Source organism: Rattus rattus, chromosome 2 (assembly GCF_011064425.1).
Source record: "Rattus rattus isolate New Zealand chromosome 2, Rrattus_CSIRO_v1, whole genome shotgun sequence".
Classification (NCBI taxonomy): Eukaryota; Metazoa; Chordata; class Mammalia; order Rodentia; family Muridae; genus Rattus; species Rattus rattus.
The window spans coordinates 171323297-171343695 of record NC_046155.1 but is presented as its reverse complement, the minus strand read 5'-3'; the positions used below and the strand labels follow the sequence as shown (position 1 = coordinate 171343695).

Genomic DNA, 20399 nt, shown 5'->3' with positions numbered 1-20399 from the left:
GTGTGTATGTCTGTGTGGTATGTGTGTGTATGTGGTGTGTGTGGTCTGTGTGTGTCTGTGTCTGTGTGTGGTATGTATATGTGTGTGTGGTATGTGTGTGTGTATGTGTGTGTTTGTGCTGTGTGTGCATATGCATGCGCACAGGGCTTGCAGGATAGAACACAAGGCTCTTTGCACACTAGACAAGGCTGTACCACTCAGATGCATATCCAGCCCCATGAATCTTTTTTCTTCTGTCTCTCTGTCTCTCTGTCCCTCTGTCTCTGTCTCTGTTTCTCTCTCTCTCTCTCTCTCTCTCTCTCTCTCTCTCTCTCTCTCTCTCTCTCTCAAGACAGGGTTTCTCTGTGTAGACCTGGCTATCCTGTAACTTGCTCACAGAAATCCTCCTGCCTCTGCCCCTCACCCCAACCCCAAGTGCTGGTATTAAAGGCACCACTGCCCAGCACATCTTTTTCTCACAGCACTTGTAGTACAAAGGCAGAGCCTCAGTGCGTGAAGACACTTGCTGCAGAGCCTCAGGATGTGAGTTCAATTCCTAGGACCACAGAGTAGAAGGGGAGAACGGGCTCCCACAAATTGTCCTCTGACGCTCACCATGCGGGTTCCAGGTTGTCAGACTCAGTTTGTCAGTCTTCGCAGAGCCCGCCTAGCCATCAGCCCAAACCAAGATTTAAAAAAAATTAATGTGGAGTGAACCTCCTTGCCCACTGTCTTCCCTGTACTTTTCCTATGACATTATTTATTATTTATTACTCCCCTTGTTTGCTGTTTCCCCAAATATGGCTGTCAGCTGCACTGGCCTCTGGAATCTCAGTGGACTGGGTCAGCTTACAGCTATGAGGAGGACCTGAAGGCAGGGCAGTGGCTTAATGCACATTTGCTGACCAGGGAATATGCAAATCATTCTTTTGTTTTGTTTTCTCTCTACGTAGCCCTGGCTGTGCTGGAACTTATGTGGACCAGGGAGGCTTCGAACTCAGAGATCTACCCACCTCTGCATCCTGACTGTGACATCAAAGGCGTGGATCGCCACGCCCAGCACGAGTAATTTCTAATTTAATTAACTGACGAATAGAGTGTGTGCGTGCAGGAGTGTGTGCTGATGCACACACCCACAAACTTGTAGAGTCCAGGGAGGGAGTCAGATCCCTTGCAGCTGGGATGGCAGGCATTTGCATGGATTTGAACTCAGATCCTCATGATTGTGCAGCAAGCACTCTTAACTGGTGAGCCTCTCCAGCCCTGATGTTTTTTTGGGGTGAGAGTGGGGGGCTGTCCAAATCCCAATTATCTTTGTCCCAATCCCAGATGTGTTGGAATCACAAGCTGATGCCATAACATCTGGGCCAACAAAGCACTTTTACAGAAAGACACACTTACGGGCCGGATGAAGCGGCAGGTACCTGTGACCTCAGCACATGAGGGGTGGAGCAGGAAGGTTCCCGTTTCAACACCTTCCTGGGCCACATGAGCAAAGTGAGAATTAAAGAGGTGTCGGAGAGACATGGCTCAGCATTTAAAAGAACTTATGACTCTTGCAGAGGGATTTGGTTTGGTTCCTAGTGTCCGTGAAGAAGTTCAGCACTCTCTGTGAATCCAGTAGGAAGGGATCTGATGCCCTCTCCTGGCCTGTGCAGGCACCAGGCACACACGCAGTGCATGTGGATAAATGGAGGCAAAGCATTCATATACATCATAAAATAAGTCAATCAATCAATCAATAAATAGGAAGCACAGAGGGAGAAAAAAAGGAAAGAAAGAAAAGAAGAAAAGAAACCGGCCCAACAATATGGCCCAGCAGATAATGGAGCTTGCTGCCACTCCTGAGGACCAGAGTCCATAGCATGTGCTTCACACACACACAACCCACATATAAACACACACACACCCCACATATAAACACACACACACCCCACACACAAACACGCACACACACTAAATAGTAGTAATAATAACAACAAAGGGAATGCATTTGGAATTACTTCTATTAAATAAAATTCCATCATCACGTCTATCACTACCTCCTTGTAGCACAGGTTAAAAGGAAAGGCAGGTTACATGCTGATCACTCAAGATCTGCTTGGCTTTAAATATTAAGGGGGAGAAAAAGAAGCAGGTTTGGTTGGGTTTTCTGCTGTTGGGAGATGGTGGAATTCCCCATCATGAGACTGGTGAGGGGGAAGTAGAAGAGGAAATGAAGGGTCTGGGTTCCCCCACGGCTGGTTCCTTCCTCTGACTTTCCTGATAGGGAAGCACAGACTTCCCCTGAGATGCGAAGATGCCCCCGAGGACCGCCGCTCTCAGGCCTCTGAGTTCAAGGTTTGAGTGGTTGCCTATGGTTTCCACCCATCTCACCTCTTCTGCAACACAAAATGTGGGAGACGGCGAAGCCGTGGGTTAGCAGCCCACCTCGGCCTTCTGGAAGCCTCTCTTCTGTTTTCTTCAATTTTGGTTTTTATTTTCTATTTATATTTATTTATATTTGTTGTATGTACATGAGCACACTGTTGCTGTCTTCAGACACACCAGAAGAGGGCATCAGATCCCATGACAGATGGTTGTGAGACACCATGTGGTTACTGGGAATTGAACTCAGGACCTCTGGAGGAGCAGTCAGTGCTCTTAACCGCTGAGCCAGCTCTCCAGCCCACTGATTTTTCTTTCTTTCTTTTTAAAATTTAATTAAAAAATTTAAGTGTATGGGTGTTTTGCTTGCATGTATGTATGTGTACAGCACATGTGTGCAGAGACCAGATGAAGGTGGTAGATCCCTTGGGACTAGAGTTATCAGCCATGTGGGTTCTGGGAAGTAAACATGAGCTCTCTACAAGAGCAAGAGATGCTCTTAACCACCGAGCCATCTCTCCAATACCCTCCCCTTAATTCCTCTCTCTGTTCTCTCTGTGTGTCTCTCTCTGTCTCTTTCTGTCTGTCTCTGTCTCTGTCTCTCTCTCTCCCTCACCCCACCCCCCAAACATAGTCACATGTAGTCCAGAATAGCCTTCAACTGCCTTTCCTAAGCGCCTCACTCTCTAGCGCTGGGACTGCAGGGGTGGGGTAGGCAGGCAAGGGTGCAGGGTCGGTTGCCTTACCTCCTGACATTCCCCGGGGGTCTGATGCAGTTTAGAGTAAGCTTCAGCTATGACAGTGGCCCTAGAGAGCAAAGGGAAGCCTTCAGGAGGAGAGCCGGTGCTGTCGCCACCCTGCCCCATCCTACCTCACCCCTGCTCACTTGCTGTGTAGCCCTCCTCCAGGAGGCAAGCCCGGGATGTCCTCTGAGGCCAGGGTCCTGAAAACCGTGTTTAGGCATGGAGGTTCCTGAGCAGAGGCATAGAGCTCTGAGGAGGAGGTGAGCCGAGAGCCCACACTGGCCAACCACCCCTCCCACTGGCCATTCGACCTGCTCACCAGCGACTTTGTGGCTCAGGACTGCGTCTAAAGCCATCTCCTTGCTGATTGCCTCCTCACAAGGCCTGGGGGCCCCAGGGAAGCAGACCACCATGCAGGTCATGTTATCCAGACTTCCCTGGAGAAAGTGAAGGAAAAGACTCTGGTGGGAGGGGCAAACGCTCCATCCCAGGATTCCATGCCTCTGAGAGCATGGTGTGTCCACAATCCTGGTGTTGGGAGTCTCCCTCACCAATCTGACTAATCGGTCTCCATCTAATCCAAGCTCTCTCCCGTTTGGACCCATTTCTTGAACCATCATACCCTTTGCTGGTCCTAGCCACCATGCTATATTAATGAAAACAGGTACAGCCCAGAAAGATGGCTCATGGGCAAAGACACTTGCCTGATACCAAACTTAACAAACTGAGTTCTATCCCTGGGACTCTTATTGATGGAAGGAGAGAATTGATTACCTTAAAATGTTCTCTGAGCTACACATACATGATATGGTAAACACACACACACACACACACACACACACACACACACACATAAATACATTAAAAGGGAATACAACTTAAATAGACAGCCAAAGCTTTTTAAATTCTTCCTACTTAGGACTCTTCCTGTTTCAGACACACCTCAGGACTGGCCTAAAGTCCTAGCACGGATCCCGTTCCTTGAGGCCACGCCCCTTCTCTTAAATCCCTCCCACTTACCTATCTGCCAGTTCTAGTCTCCATCGTGGTTCAAAGCATCCTTCTTGCTCTGCCCAAGAAGTGCCCAAGTCACTCACACGCTCTAGCTCAGCCCCTCCCCTTATCAATGAAGCCCCTCCTCCCCAAATGCAGTGGCCCCAGGACCTTGCACAGACAGGTGTCCAACAGTTGCGCACAGAGTAGTTCCGGGTCCAGGCCCAGACGCAGGCGCGACGTCACCAGCCCCGCCAGGTCCGCACCAGACAGAGCGTCCCAAACGCCATCGGAAGCCAAGAGCACGAACTCATCCTCGTTCTGGCGTGCCAGCGCAGCCACCTCGGGCTCAGCGGACACGAGCTGCAGCTCAGGAGGCCTCCCCGGTGCCTGCTTGTAGGCGAAGTCACCTAGGGCTCGCGACACGGCCAGGGAGCCCTCTACGCGCCGGCGACGGACGGTGCCACCGGCGTCGTGGATGCGCTCGCGTTCCCGAGGCCGGTGGGGACGGTGGTCCTCGGTGCAGAAGGCCACCGAGCCTGAGCGGCTCAGCAGCGCGCGCGAGTCCCCGCAGTGCGCCAGGTAGAGGAATCGCGGGGACACGAGCAGAGCCACAGCCGTCGAGCCACCGGGGTCGCAGCGAGGCCAGAGCGTGCTCAGCTGAGCGTCTGCGTGGAGGAAGGCGCTACGCAGAGCCTGGCGCACCCCATCGGGCTCTCGGGGCGCGGGACCCAGTTCCCCCAGCACGTGACCCGGGAGGTGGCGCGCTCCGAAGCGCGCGGCCCGCGCTCCTCCATGGCCATCCAGGACCGCGAAAAAAGCCCATCCTGATGGCAGCCCAGGCAAAGCCAGCTGAGCACAGTGCGCGTCCTCCATGCGCGCGCGCCAGCCCTGCACGGCGCTTGCTCCGAAGCGCAGGCCAGATGCGGCCGCCGCACCCCCGTGTAACCTCTGCCAGCACCGGGGCGCTACCAGGAGTCTCGAAGGAGCGCCCGGGACGCTGCACTCCTCCTCCACCTCTTGCTCCGTCACCTCCTGAGCTCGAGCGGCCCATCCGAGTCGCTTCAACAGGTGTGCAAAGGCCGCCATCCTCCTGCTGGGGGATCAGGAAAGTTCCCTCACTATCCCCGCCTCCCCTAATCTCTTTTCTGTGAGACTTTAAACCAAGTAAATCTCTTTCCTATCCCTTGACCTGGCCTGAAGTCGGGTCACTAAGAGGTGTATTCATGGGTTTCTTCTTTCCCCACACTTTCTGGGTCAGGCGCTGTTGAGTTTTAGGCATAAAAGCAAGTTATTTGCTCTCTTTCTTACAGGTATAACGCATTATTTAGAAGTTTATTATACTCATTAAACGCGTGTAGAGATCAGAGAGCAACTTGTAAGAGTCAGTTCTCCTAGTCTACCTTGTGTGTCCTGGGGCTCGAACTCAGATCATCCGGTTTGGCAACAATCGCCTTTACCCACTGAGCTCTATCATAGGCCACACACACTATTTCACGTGGATAAGAAAATAATAATAATAATAATAATAATAATAATAATAATAATATTGTTGTTGTTCTTATCGGTTTTTGAGACTGTCTCACTATGTAGTCTGGACTAGCTTGGAAATCTCTATGTAAACCAGGCTGTCAAACTCAGAAATCTACCTACCCACCATAGCTGGCTTTTTTTTCTAGTAGTTTATTTTTAGATTCATTTATTTTATGTGTATAGGTGTTTTGCCTTCATGTAGATGCACTGTATGTGTGCTTGGTCAGGAAAGGGTGTCGGATCTGGGACTTGAGTCTCAAAAAACGCAAAACAGTTGTGAGCTGCCCTGTAGGTGCTGGGAATTGAACCTGGTTTCTCTGTAAGAACAAGTGCTTTTAACCGCTGAGCTAACTCACGATCCCCACCCCTGGCTTTTATGTGACCAAGTTAGAAAAGAGGAAACTGAATTACGGAAAAAAGGAAGCTATGTTGCAGAGACTTGAATTCTAGAACTCATGTCTTTGACTAAAGGAAGCCTTTTTTGTTTTCTTTTTTCGTTTGAGACAGATCTTCATGTAGCCCAGGCTGGACTCAAACACATTATTGTAGCTGAGGCTGGCCTTGAACTCCTCGATCTTCCTGCTTCTGACTTCTGGATGCTTGCTGATCAAAGGTGGCCTCCAAGCCAGACGTGGTAAAGGCCTGTAATCCCAGCACTTGGGCGGTGGAAGGAAGAGGGTCAGGAGTTCAAAGCCATTTTAGGCTGCATAAGGCCTGTCTGAAAATTCAAAACAAAACAACAACAACAACCCTAACTATAGTAACAATAGCTTGAACCCCAAAGCTGTCCTATCTCCTGCTCATGGTCATTTCACTGACCTCCCCTGCCTCTCACCTGTCCTTCCTAGTCTCTCCAGACCACGTCTGTAGCTCAAACTCCATCTATTTCATTATTCTATGCTGTTGCCTCAACCCCAGCCATGTCTAAGCTCCTCTCTGAGCCTCAGAAGTTTTTCGTGCTTTGGGTTGAGCAAGAAGAAGACTCAATGAAGTAAAGGCCTGGTGACCTGAGTAGAAAGAGGGGACCCCGGGACCTGGTGCTGCCCAGAAGAGGTGTTGATGATGTGGCAGAGTCAGGACAGAATAAGAGTTTTGTTTAACTTGTTTATAGCATATCCCTCTGGGGCCTAGGACAGTACTAGTCTTACCATACATGCTCAGTGGACGACAGTTGAAAGGATGAATGAACTTCCCAAGGCTCCAACTCTGAAGACTGTGAGAATAAGCCTCCTGGGTATGTACGTGTGACTGGAAGAGAGTGACCTGCAAACACACCTCACGAGATAACTACACACACACAAATGAATAATTGTAAAAATAAGTGTTAGGACTGGAGTGATGGTCCTGAGTTCAATTCCCAGCAACCGTATGGTGGCTCATAACCATCTGGCGCCCTCTTCTGGCACGCAGGCATATATGCAGACAGAACACTGTACATAATAAATAAATCTTTAAAGAAAATAAGTTTTGAGTATTTTTCCTACCCCTTTTCCACGCCATCTCCAAGTCTAGCCTCAGACTCTACCCCAGAACATCATATTCAACCCTCTCTCAGTACCATCCCTAAAACACCGTTACATTCTGAGTATGCATATTCTGGGCACTCCAGCTCCTCACTCCGCTCAAGCCCCGCCCCACTTTTAAGGCTGCGCTATCGGAAACCCAGACCCCGCCCATTAAAACGGAGGCCCCTCCCTCCATGCCCTTAAGCCCCGCCTTCAATTCTAGGCCCCACCCCGGGACCCAGCGCTGCAGTGCCTGCTCCTTCGCGGCCCCGCCCTCTCGCGCCGTGCGGAGCAGAGGGCGGCGGCGGTGGCGGCGGTGGTGGTGGCGGCGGCTGCTGGGGCAGCCCGGGAGGATGGCGGCGGCGTCGTGGACGCGGTGGAGATGAGTGCCCGTGGCCCCAGGCCCAGGGCGGCACGGCCGGAGTGGGCGGGGGTCCCGATGCAGGCCCGAGGGGGGCCATGGGGCAGGTCCTGCCGGTCTTCGCCCACTGCAGTGAGTATAGAGAGGCTCCGGCCTGGTGTGGGGCACAGAAAACCGCGTGGGATCCTCCTAGGGTCTCCATCTTCTGTGCGCGGGCTCGAGGGAAAGCCGGGCTGCAGGGAAGGAGACAAAGGAATCCTTCCCCTCCCCTCCCCCCCGCGCTTTGGAGGCAACTGGGGCATCCTGACCCGGAAGACCCAGTGCAATGGGGTGGAGGGGGGGTCATCGAGATCGCCGGGGGGGGGGAGCCGTGGGGCGCTGGATTGGGTTGCCCCGCCCAATGTGAGAAGGAGCAAGAGTGTGGGGAGCTGTCCCCGGCCCTGGTGCTGGCCGCAGCTGAGGGGTTGAGTCAGGATGGAATAGAAGGATCCGACTCCCCTCAGCATCCATTTTTGCATCTCACCCTCATGATCTGCCCAAAAAACACTCCTAATATCACTCTGGGTGTCCGATCCCCTATCCTCAGAAAACAGCCATCCCTGGGTTGGTGCCAAGTCTACTGAGTCTTTAGCGGGCTTTTCCACTCAGTAGTAACCCTGCTGAAGATCACACTCCTCTTCAGGCCTCTGGTTGCCCAGGTGAGGAAATGAGACGGGGGTATGGGGTCGGGTTTCTATTTTCGAAGGCTGTCGAGGCTCTCCTGTGTGCAGAGCCCCTAAGTTAGTTCGAGGGTCTGGCTTCCCGGTCCCAAGCCCCTTGTGTCATCCTGCTCCACTCTGAGCCATCGGCTCTGGCAGTCGGTGTTTACCCGTGCGTCCCACACAGGGTGGTTCTGACAGCTGGGGATGCCGACGCTAGCAGATCTAGCCACTTGCACGTCTTGGGTATCCAGATGCCCAAGTTCTGAGAATGTGCGATTTGGACATTTTTAGTTTCATTCCCCTCCTCCCAGCGTCCAAAGATCTCGTCTTCAGCCGAAATCACAAGGGGGAGACGGTGCAGTCCTGTCCCCAGCCAGCCCCACCTCTCTCGTCCTCATCTATAATCTGCCACCCCCCTCCACTCACACCTTCATACCCCTCTTTTCCTGTTCTTATCACAGCGCCTACCCCAGGAGCTTTGACTGACCTTCCCCTCTGTCTGGAAGGCTTCTCCCAAGGCATCTGAGGTCTGATGCCATCAGAAAAGCCTTGGAAACTACTACTCTGTGTCAAGCAGAGCTCCATCTCCCTGACCCTGTTGGACTCGATGTTTTACGGACTCTTCCACAGAGTGTAACTTTATGAAGTCAGGATTTTGTCTAGTTTGTCCACAACGTAGCCCTCTGGAACAGTGCCTGCCACATAATGTGTGCTCAGTGCATGCATGACTGACTGACTGAATGAATGAATGAATGAATGAATGGAAACCTCCCAAGGCTCCTGCCTTGAATACTGACATAAAGCTTCCAGTAGTCCAGGTTGGGCTGGGATAGTATGTACGGTGTATGTAGCAATATGAAGTTAGCCTTGAGATTCAGATCCTCCTGCCTCCACCTCTCCCATATTGGGTTTACAAGCGTGCACCAACACACCCTGTTTGTTTCATGCTGGCCATCCAACCTGGGGCTTTGTGTTTTGTGAAATGCACATCCTTGGACCTGGTTCAGAACTTCTAAGACCCCTCTGTTTCTATGTTCCTCTCATCCTCCCCTTCCTCTTCTGTTTCTCTAATTAATTAATTTTATTTATTTATTTTTTGGTTCTTTTTTTAATTTTATTTATTTTTAAGAGTAATTCATTTTATGTATATAAGAACTCTGTCCTCATGTATACCTGCATGCCAGAAGTGGGCATCAGATCTCAGTATAGATAGTTGTAAGCCACTATGTGGGTGCTGGGAATTGAACTCAGGACCTCTACAAGAGTAACAAGTGCTCTTAGCCATTGATCCATCTTTCCACTTTTATTTTATCTTTCTTTTTAGAATTATTTATTTACTTCATTTATATGAGTACACTGTCACTGTCTTCAGACACACCAGAAGAGGGCATCAGACCCCATTACAGATGGTTGTGAGCCACCATGTGGTTGCTGGGAATTCAACTTAGGACTTCTGGAAGGGCAGTCAGTGCTCTTAACCGCTGAGCCAGCTCTCCAGCGCCCCATTTTTGTTTTATATGTGTATGATGTTTTTCCTTCATGAATGTCTATGCATCACATGCAGTGCCCACTGAGGCCAGAAGAGGGCGTCTGATCCCTGACAGTGGTCCTCAACTTTCCTAAAGCTGTGATCCTTTAATATAGTTCTTCATGTTGTCGTGACCCCCAACTGTAAAATTATTTTCATTGCTACTTTGTAATTTAACTTTGCTACTGTTATGAATTATAAATATCTGATATCCAGATGGTCTTAGGCGACCCCTGTGAAAGGGTCGTTAGACCCCCTCCAAAGAGGTCAAGACCCAGAGGTTGAGAACTGCTGCCTTAAAACTAGAGCTACAGATGGTGTGAGCCACCCTGTGGGTGCTAGGAAACAAGGCTGGGTCCTCTGCGAGAGCAACAGGTGCTTTTAATGAAAACCGTTTCTCCAGTTTCTCTCTTCTTTTCCTTTTTTCCTTCCTCCCTCTCCTCCTTCCCGTCCTCCCCTTTCTCCTCTCAGCTGTGTTTGTATGGACTGACTGCCTCCAGAGCGTCCTGCAAGCTTGTAAGTGCTCACCTCCCGAGCATCCCAGCCATCTTTTTGCTTTTCTTTATTTTGAAACAAGCTTGCTAACTTGCCCTAGAAAGCCTTGAACTTGTGGTCCTCCTATTTCAATGTCCAGTAGTTGGGAGTACATGTCTGTGTCATCAAACCTGCAGCTCTGAGCTCCTGGCATCGATGTCCTTACCGTTTTACACTCTATACAGAAAGTGAAGTGCCCTACCATTCAATAGGATTTCTTAAAATTTCAACTACTCAGGCCTCCAGCAGTGGTGCATTGCCATGATTAAAACAATTTTTTTTTTTTATGCTGGGCACTGGTGGCACTCACCTTTAATCCCAGCATTGGAGAGGCAGAGGCAGGTGGAGTTTGAGGCCAGCCTGGTCTACAGAGTAAGTTCCAGAATAGCCAAGGCTCCACAGAGAAATCCTGTCTTGAACCCGTCCCCCCCCCAACCATGAATTTTTGTGTGCTTTTAAGTGTGTGTGTGAGCTCGAGTGCCCATGTGCATGCTGCATGGACCCGGGTCCTGTGTGTCAGAGGTCAACGTTTAGAGAGTCAGGTAGGATTGTGGGCATGCACCTGCACCTGCTGGGCCTTGACAGCTCATGTCTGTGACTTTGACCATCTAAGCCTTTAGATTCTAGAATCTTCATTTCTTTCCCATTGCAGAAGAAGCTCCATCTACAGCCTCTTCTACCCCCGATTCCACGGAAGGTAAGTGGAGTGTGTGTGTGTGTGTGTGTGTGTGTGTGTGTGTGTGTGTGTGTGTGTGTGTGTGTGAAGGTTTCAGGACTGGATGGTTCCGAGAGGCTGAGAACCCTTCTCCCACTCTCCCACTGCAGGAGGGAATGACGACTCGGATTTTCGGGAGCTGCACACAGCCCGGGAATTCTCGGAGGACGAGGAGGAGGAGACTACATCGCAGGACTGGGGCACCCCCAGGGAGCTGACCTTTTCCTACATTGCCTTCGACGGCGTGGTGGGCTCTGGGGGCCGTAGGGATTCAGTTGTTCGTCGTCCCAGGCCCCAGGGACGTTCAGTCTCAGAACCAAGGGACCCGCCCCCACAGCCCAGCCTGGGTGACAGCTTGGAGAGTATCCCTAGTCTCAGCCAGTCCCCAGAGCCGGGGCGCCGCGGTGACCTGGACACCGTACCTCCAGCTGAGCGCCCGCTGGAGGAACTGAGGCTTCGGCTGGACCAGCTTGGCTGGGCTGTCCGGAGTGCGGGATCTGGGGAGGATTCGGCCACCAGCAGCTCTACCCCGCTGGAAAATGAGGAGCCGGATGGATTGGAGGCCAGCGAGGCTGGAGGTGAGATCTCAGAGGTGTGCGGAGGGTGTGTGGCTAACCAGGATACTTCCAAGAAGAAAGGAAGCTCATGGCCTTCTCTCTCTATGACACCAGAGACGAATCTGGAACTCCGACTTGCTCAGCCTCTACATTTGCAATTTGAGGGCTTGACTCCTCAGCTTAGCCCGAGCTCCGGGACTCCCCAGGCGCACACCCCATCCCCACAAAGATCTCAAGATTTGAACACCGGTCCTGATGAGCCGCTGCCGAATGGGGAAGAAGAACATTGGCGGCTGCTGGAGCAGGAGCCAATCACGGCCCAGTGCCTCAATAGCACAGACCAATCAGAATTCACGTTGGAGCCGCTCCTTCTAGGTAAGCAGTTTGTGAGCAAAGGACTTGGCTACAGAGGGCCATGTACACAGCTAGACAGAGGTGAAGAGATTTACACTTAAATGTGATGAGACCAGCTTGGCACAGCACCCTAGAACAGTGGAGAAGGGAGTCCCCCAAAATTCCCTTTTACCTGAGTGTGTGGTTTGAGGGGTCTCCCCAACACACATTCACACTCGTAACTATCTAGGGCCTCCTGCACTGTAGGCACAAGGTCTACACTGAAATACATCTCTAATCCCCCTCGGCTTTTATTTTGAAAGAAGCCCAGGCTGGCCTTGAACTCCATCCACCTGCCTCAGCTTGAGTTGGGATTATAGACCTGCAGTCCCCAGACCCTGCTTTCACCGGCTCTATACAGTTCCCTACCCGCCCACAAGATCAGGGTCCTTGTGGCTACCGGGATTGCCTGCTGTCAAAAAAAGGAATCCTCCCTTTTTCATTCGGAGTGCTCCAACTAGAAGTTGAATATGCCCATGGGGCTTACGAAATGTTTTAAATTATTAGGCCTGGCATGGTGGCACGCACCTTTAATGTCAGTATTTGGGAGGCAGAGGCAGGTGAGTCTTGGTGAGTGTGAAGCTAAGCTTGTCTACACAGAAAGCTTAGTGAGATCCTGTCTCAAAAAATTTAAATTAATTTTCTGTGTGCAGGTGTGCGTGTGTAAAATTCATGTACTTGCAAATCATGTAAAGCCCATGGGTTTTAAATTTTTTTAGTTAACTTTTTTTTTTTTTTTTTAAGACTTATTTATCATGTATACAGCATCCCATCTTCATGTGTGCCTGCAGGCCAGAAGAGGGCATCAGATCCCATTACAGATGGTTGTGAGCCACCATGTGGTTGCTGGGATTTGAACTCAGGACCTCTGGAAGAGCAATTAGTGCTCTTAACCACTGAACCATCTCTTCAGCCCACATTACAAGTATTTTTATGCAGTGATCCTCCTCCCCCACCTCTAGAACAACTTTACTCTTTGTGCTGAAGAGATGGATTTGCTCTTAAAAGCACTTAACTTCCTTGCAGAGGGCAGGAGTGCTGCGCCCAACTGCAGCTCTAGGAATCTGCTGCCCCTTTCTGGCCGCCTCTGTCACCTACACTCAAGTGGGCATACTCACAAGGAGAGCCATAAAATAGAAACCGAGGGGTTGGGGATTTAGCTCAGTGGTAGAGCGCTTGCCTAGGAAGCCGCAAGGCCCTGGGTTCGGTCCCCAGCTCCGAAAAAAAAGAACCAAAAAAAAAAAAAAATAGAAACCAAGTTTCCTCTTGCCAAATGTGGTGGTGCACACCTGTAGTCCCAGTGCTTGGGAGGCAGAGACAGGCTGATGAGAGCTTGGAGTTCAGACCTAGGACTTTAATCCTAGCACTTGAGTAGACTGAGATCATAGTATTGGTAGTTTAAGGCCAGCGGAGACAACATGAGACACTGTGGGTTTTATTACTTAGTTAGTTACTTAGTTAGTTAGTTAGTTAGTAGTTTCAAGACAGGGTTTCTTTGTGTAGACCAGGCTGGCTTCAAACTCCCAGACATCTGCCTTCCTCTGCCTCCTGAGTACTGGAATCAAAGGTGCACACTACCAGAAGACAAGACACTGTGCTTTAAAAACAAACAAACAAACAAATAAAAAAGACAAAACAAAACTAAAAATGTTAACTCAGGCCAGGTGTTACTTCATGTGAGTTTGAGGCAAGCCTGAGTCTACGTAGTGAGTTCCAGGACAGTCAGGACTGTGTAGAGAAACTGTCTCAAATGTAAATAAATAAATAAATCTTTTTAAAACTTCTTAAAATTTAATTTACTAACTTTTTTAATGTAGGAGTGTTCTGTCTTTATGGACACCTATGTGCAGATGGTTGTGAGCCAACATATGGTGACTGGGTATTGAACTCAGGACCTCTGGAGAGCAGCCAGTGTTCTTAACCTCTGAGCTATCTCACCAGTCCCCAGAAAACATTTTTAAAACTATAAAAAAGCAAGGCGAACAAGCAAACAAAACCTTTACTTGAGCCAAGCACTGAGGAACACACAAATTTAATCCCAGCATTTTAGAAGAAGAGACAGGTGCGTTTTTGGTGAATTCCAGCACTTCACAGCAAGACCTTATCTCAAAAACAAAACAAAGCATTCTACTTTCCTCTAACTGTATCCATTGGTCATTTGTAAATAGACTGGGCCTTCGTTTTAAAAGCCTGGGCCTCCAGGAACCGCAAACACATGGTTAAAGACAGCTCCTTGTCTATTTACTAAGTCCCAATTTGGGAACTGTCCCCACCTCTCTGGCCAGCCATTGGTTAGGTTACAAAGGGGCCCTTCCCCTCTGCTCTTTCCCTCGGGTCCTTCTCAAGTGGGCAAAATCCCCAGGACTGGGCGTCTGCAACCGCTCTCTCGGAGCCAAGATGGGGAGTAAAGGTGGGCTTGTTGGACGGCTTGGAACTGGGGTCCGGGAACAAAGCAAAGGGGTTCAGATTAGTTCTTTCCTTCCTGCGATTGGGGGCATGTTTTTTCCTCCTGGGAGTTTGGACCTGTCAGAGAGGCATGCTGGAGCTGGGGCGGCATATTGGGGGGGGCGTCTCCGGAGGACGTTGAGGGGACATGGGAGTCCCCTGTTCAAGCTAGAACTTTGGGGCCTGGGAGCAGGGAGGCACCCATCCCCCAGCCTCGTGAACTGGCCACCGAGCTGTCATTCAGGGCTGGACGTGCCAGCACAGCTGCGGGAGGCCCCCTCCCCCTCGCGTGCCTAAACTTAGCCCCGCCTCAGGCGACCCGGCCCCTCCCCCACCCGCTGGTATCTGTCTAGGGAGACAGACTGGGTGGGCCCCTGCATTAGGACAGGAGGACTGCTCTTAAGTGTTGTCTGGGAGTACAGGAGTGAGAGAGAGAGAGAGAGAGAGCAGAGAGTGTGGTCAGTTGAATGGGTTGCTTTGAAAGCAGTAAGGGTGGGTGGGAGCTAGAAGGAAACAGAAATCAAAATTTGGGACTCAAATGGGTGTGGCTTCTTGGGAGGGCTTTAGAGGTTTAAATGAATAAGATAAACCGTTAAGGGCTGGAGGTACCCTACCAGGGGCTCAGGCCTGGCTTGGGAGTTGAGCTCCACATCTCTGGGAGGGGTCAGTAGTTTGCATTTACGGTTCGAAGTATTGGAGTAACCATACACTTAGGACTTTAAAAATGTTTTGGTAACTAGGCATGATGGCAGGGCCCTGTCATCCCAGCACTTGGGAGGCAGAGGCAGGAGGATGGCTGTAAGTTCTAGGTCAGCCAAGGCTACCAAGACCCTGCCACAGAAAAGGAAAGATAACAACAAATAAAAACTGTTAGTTTTCCTTGTGATCGATCTGACAAAATTTACACCGTTAAACAATAGGGAATGGGCTCACCCAAGTGATTTCCAACTTGGGAGTTTATTTCAGGGCATGCAGAAGTGAGAATATTCACAGAAGAGGGGGTACAAAACAGAGTGAATGACTCCCCACATTGAGTTCAGAGTCGAATAAAATGAATGTCACAGCCACAATAGAATATTATATGGCCCTTTTTTTTTCTTTTCTTTTTTTCTTTTTTCTTTTTTTTTGGACATGGGGACCGAACCCAGGGCCTTGCGCTTGCTAGGCAAGCGCTCTATCACTGAGCTAAATCCCCAACCCTTTATATGGCCCTTTAACCACAGAGCCAGGCATGGTGGCACAGAGCTTTAATTTTTACCCTCCAGAGGCAAGGGCAAGTGAGTCTCTGTGAGTTCAAGGCCAGTCTGTTCTACATAGCAAGGTTCAGGACAGCCAGGCCTACATAGTGAGACCCTGTCTCCAATAATTAAGACTGGTCAGGGATGTAGCTCATAATAAAAGACAGACAGACGGACAGATAAATAGATGGGTGGGAGGGTGGATGGACGATGGGTGGATGGATGGACAGACAGATATGACTGGTCAGGAATGTAACTTATGATAGATAGATAGAGGGATGGATGGATGGACGGACAGACAAGACTGGTCAGGGAAGTAGCTCAGTTAGTAAAGGTTTTACCTAGCATGCATAAAGCCCAAAGTTTGATCCTCCGCACCTCGCACTGAGGGGGTAGAGGCAGGAGTATTTGCCTTGAGTTTGAGGTCAGTCAAACTTAACTAAGTCTAAGAAAAGGAAAGAATGAATTAGAATAATCAGGAGTTCAAGACCAGCCAGGGCTGCATAGTTTAAAGTCAGCCCTTAGCTTCACAGTGAGACCTTGTTTCCAAAAAACTGACAGAAAGGGAGTGAGCCTAGTCAGGTCGGGATCCCAGCACTGCCTTCTTCCCCACAGTGGCAGACCTGTTGTACTGGAAGGACACCAGGACGTCGGGAGCCGTCTTCACGGGCCTCATGGCCTCTCTCCTCTGCCTCCTGCACTTTAGCATCGTGTCCGTGGCTGCGCACCTGGCCCTGCTGGGTCTCTGCGCCACCATCTCTCTCAGGGTTTACCGCAAAGTGCTGCAGGCCGTGCACCGGGGCGACGGCACCAACCCTTTCCAGTGAGAATGCCTGGCCCAGCCCAGCTGACTGACTGCCCCTTGTGACCCTTGACCTCTCTCATCGTTTTTTCATTCTGTGAACCCTGCTCCCCCATAAGCCCTGATCTTTGTTCTCCCTTTATCCCTTTATCCCTTTATCCTTGATAATCCTTGATTCCCTTCCAAAATCTTAAACTTGACCTCAGCCCTAACTCTGGTCTTCTGCCAAACGTCCCATTCTTGTTAAAGCCACTTGCCCAAGTCTGAGTCCCACCCACGCAGAGCACTACACCACACTCCTTTATCCCATCAGGGCTTACCTGGACATGGACCTGACCCTGACTCGGGAGCAGACAGAACGTTTGTCCCAGCAGATTGCCTCCCACGTGGTCTCCACGGCCACACAGCTGCGGCATTTCTTCCTCGTAGAAGACCTGGTGGATTCTCTCAAGGTACCCCCAAAACTGTTCGGGGACTCTCGACTCTCTCCTCTATACCTGTGGTGGGGGTGGCGCAACAGCCGGTAGGTCTTTCTGACACTGAGCCTTACTCCATAGCTGGCTCTTCTCTTCTACATCTTGACCTTCGTGGGAGCCATCTTTAACGGCTTGACTCTTGTCATCTTGGGTGAGCTGGGAAGGCTGAGGCCACGGGGTTTGGGGGGTGGAGGGTGAATGGAAGGTGCGAAGGGTGAGGGGGCTTGGGAGGTGGAATATAGCTCCACGGGGAGTGTAGAGAGACTCTCTCGTGCACTGTGTGGACGCATCACCTGTCAATCAAAAGCTGTTGAGCTGTTAGCTTAGGCAGGAAATAGGAGGCGGGAGTTCCGGCAGGGAGAGAGGATTCTGGAATAGAGTTAGCCCTAATGCTGATGGAGAGGATCGCATCAAACTGAGAAGTGCTAACCAGGCATGTGGCATTCATAGAATAAACGGGTTAAATGAGATAGGAACCAGTCAGGGAACAAGCCCATGGCCAAGGCATTCATTCATGACATACTAAGTCTCAGAGGTGTTATTTTGGGAATTTGGGCCCCGGGGGTGGGGGGGGTGGGAGCCTTCAATGGAGCTGTCCCTCTGCTAGGAGAACCTCACCCACCTCTCTCTCTCTCTCTCTCTCTCTCTCTCTCTCTCTCTCTCTCTCTCTCCCTCCCTCCCCCTCCCCCTCCCCCTCCCCCTCCCCCCTCCCTCTCCCGCTCCGTCTCTATCTCTGTATCTGTAGGAGTGGTTGCTTTGTTCACCGTCCCCTTCTCTACAGACAACATCAGGTGAGTACAGCAACTTCTTCACTGTCAACATGGAAGCCAAAAGTGGGTGGTGTGACTTCCTCCCTCCTATAACCAGAGTCCTACAGACAGGTCCCAGGCAGACTCAGGAGCTCTGCTGACACACAGCACTCAGAGAGTGGGGCATGAGTTCAAATCCAGCTGCCTAGACTCTACCAATGAGGGGCTGGCTCACAGTTCAAGGAAGGGACCCCGAGTTCAGTGCCACCAAAGAAGTAAGGTGGATAAAAATTCACATGAAACTACTATTAATACATCACTCCCAACTCAGAGCACAGCCCAAGCTGCTCACCCTCGGTTCTGAGAGGTGTGGGTGTGGCGTTAACAATCTGAGAACCCAGAAGGCTGAGGCAGGAGGATCGTTGTACGTTCAAGGCCACTTAGGGCTATGTAGCAAACGAAGCACTGTCTGAAAAACTAAGAAGCAGGCTGAGGTTGTAGCTCAACTAACAGAGTCCTTGCCTAGCATGCACAAAGGCCCAGGTGGTGCACACACACAGTTCCCGCATTTGGGAGCTAGAAACAGAAGGCTCAAGGCCAGTGTCAACTACATTGCATGTTTGAGGCCATCTGGGGCTACATGAGACCCCGGCTCAAAACAACTAAGGCAGAAAGCCCGGCTATGGTTCTCACAGTTGAAACTGGAGTGCTAGGCCCTCTTCCAATTTGGAGCTGAAGGAGCTGAAGGTAGTGTCCCACATCAATTACCCAGAACCCTCTTTGTCTCTTTGGTCTCCCCAGGCCCAGATTGACCAGTATGTGGGGTTGGTGACCAACCAGTTGAGCCACATCAAAGCTAAGTAAGTTTATGAGAAGATGACAGGGAAAGGAGTGGAGCCTGAGATTTGCTGTTGTTTGCAGGGGGGTTTTCTTTCGTCTTTCCCCACTCCCTCAGCTTCCCACTTCCTACCCCCAAATCTCCCAGGGCACATTGGTTCCATTTCAAAGCAGGTCATCAAGTGGAGGGCAGGTGCTATCGTCTGCACCTCCTCCATCTCTTGCCACACCTCATGGCCCCTAATTTTGCTCTCAGGATCCGAGCTAAGATCCCGGGGACCGGAACCCTTGCCCCAGCAGCATCAGTCTCCGGATCCAAAGCCAAAGCCGAATGAGAAGGGTGTCTTTGCCCGAGGGACGCCTGCCACACCCCAGCAGCCCTCTTCCCTTTCATTTCCCGTGCATCTACACCCTCTCCCACTCGGCCGAGCCATTTCCCAGTGGGAAGTGCCTGAGCGACCCAGACTACATTTCCTAAGAGGCTCTGCTCTAAGAGTCCAGGAAAAGACCATGCTCCTTGGCCGCGGAGCCTGCTGGGACTTGTAGTTGAATAGTGAGGACGCTGCTCTGCACTTCCGTGACCCGCCGCTGGAGGCGCCGTGAGGGGTTGGTGTCTCTGAGGCCACCAACCCCTGTGCTGGGGCTTTGCATGGGGCCCAGGCGAGCCTTGAGCTTGGATTTACACTGTAATAAAGACTCCTGTGGAAAATTCACTGCCTTCTATGCTTTAAAGTCCTTTCACTTACACCTTCCTACATTGAAAAAAATTAAAACAAACAAATAAAAATGTAAAAAAACCTCTCTAGTTTCCTTAAATCCCAGCATTCAAGAGTCAGAGGCAGATGAATCTGCACTGTGAGTTTTAGAGCAGCCAGGGCTATGTAGAAAGACCCTGTCTCAAAACAGCCATCAACGGGTTGGAGAGATGGCTCAGTGGTTAAGAGGACTGACTGCTCTTCCAGGGGTCTTGAGTTCAATTCCCACCAACCACAAACCATCTGTAATGGGATCTGGTGCCCTCTTCTGATGAGTCTGAAGACAGTATACTCATATTACGTAAAGTAAATATTAAAAAACAAAAACAACAACCATTGGGGGACTGGTAAAGGATGAGTTAGATCATCTGAATCAAGAAAACAAGAGAACCCTCAGATATGTAAGTGTCATTTAATAATTTGACCTAAAAAATAGGGCTGGAGGGGTTGGGGGTTTAGCTCAGTGGTAGAGCACTTGCCTAGCACAAGTGCAAGGCCCTGGGTTCGGTCCTCAGCTCCAAAAAAAAAAAAGGGCTGGAGAGATGGCTCAGTGGTTAAGAGCACCAGTTTCTCTTTGCTCTGCCAGAGAACCGGGGTTCAATTCCCAGCACGGGGTTCAATTCCCAGCACCTACAGAGAGTGAGCGGCTCACAGCCATCTCCAACTCCAGATCTCAGGGGATCTGATGCCCCCTTCTGGTTTTTGCAGGCACTGCATGCACTTTGGTATACAAACACACATAACATAAACAAAACACAAAATAATACTGGCAATAAGGATTGGGAGACGGAACTGTCTCCATGATGTCATGTGTACACACACACATGATAACAATAAGAACGTTTTCTTTTTTTTTTTTTTTTTATTAACTTGAGTATTTCTTATGTACATTTCGAGTGTTATTCCCTTTCCCGGCTTCCGGCAAACATCCCTTCCTCCCCCCCTTCCTTATGGGTGTTCCCTCCCAACCCTCCCCCATTGCCGCCCTCCCCCGACAGTCTAGTTCACTGGGGGTTCAGTCTAGCAGGACCAAGGGCTTCCCCTTCCACTGGTGCTCTTACTAGGATATTCATTGCTACCCTCTGAGGTCAGAGTCCAGGGTCAGTCCATGTATAGTCTTTAGGTAGTGGCTTAGTCCCTGGAAATAAGAACGTTTTCTAATGTGATCCAGCAGAAATGCTCAATCCT

At 50.4% G+C, this 20399-nt stretch overlaps 2 protein-coding genes across 3 annotated transcripts; one reads left to right on the top strand and one right to left on the bottom strand.

Moving 5' to 3' along the window:
• Nucleotides 1-1967: 1967 nt before the first annotated feature.
• Ppm1n (protein phosphatase, Mg2+/Mn2+ dependent 1N (putative)) lies at nucleotides 1968-6939 on the bottom strand. 2 transcript variants are annotated; one of them, XM_032894302.1, is made up of 6 exons: nucleotides 6764-6939; nucleotides 4254-5178; nucleotides 3409-3526; nucleotides 3233-3338; nucleotides 3093-3153; nucleotides 1968-2360 (listed from the first exon to the last, which is right to left on the bottom strand). In XM_032894302.1, exons 2-6 carry the CDS (start codon nucleotides 5169-5171, stop codon nucleotides 2352-2354), a joined length of 1212 nt encoding a protein of 403 aa, XP_032750193.1. In that variant the 5' UTR covers nucleotides 5172-5178; nucleotides 6764-6939; the 3' UTR covers nucleotides 1968-2351. The 2 variants fall into 2 exon arrangements, with proteins under 2 accessions (XP_032750193.1, XP_032750192.1); XM_032894301.1 differs by lacking the exons at nucleotides 1968-2360; nucleotides 3093-3153; nucleotides 3233-3338; nucleotides 3409-3526; nucleotides 6764-6939 and adding an exon at nucleotides 6027-6083 and having other exon boundaries at nucleotides 4110-5178.
• A 472-nt stretch (nucleotides 6940-7411) lies between these two features.
• Nucleotides 7412-19252, top strand: Rtn2 (reticulon 2). Its single transcript, XM_032894300.1, is given in 11 exon segments — nucleotides 7412-7613; nucleotides 10897-10941; nucleotides 11070-11537; nucleotides 11631-11891; nucleotides 16208-16415; nucleotides 16708-16846; nucleotides 16952-17021; nucleotides 17616-17633; nucleotides 17636-17661; nucleotides 18421-18479; nucleotides 18713-19252. Coding segments are annotated over 11 exon segments (1407 nt in total). The 5' UTR covers nucleotides 7412-7579; the 3' UTR covers nucleotides 18792-19252.
• The last annotated feature ends 1147 nt before the right edge of the window (nucleotides 19253-20399 follow it).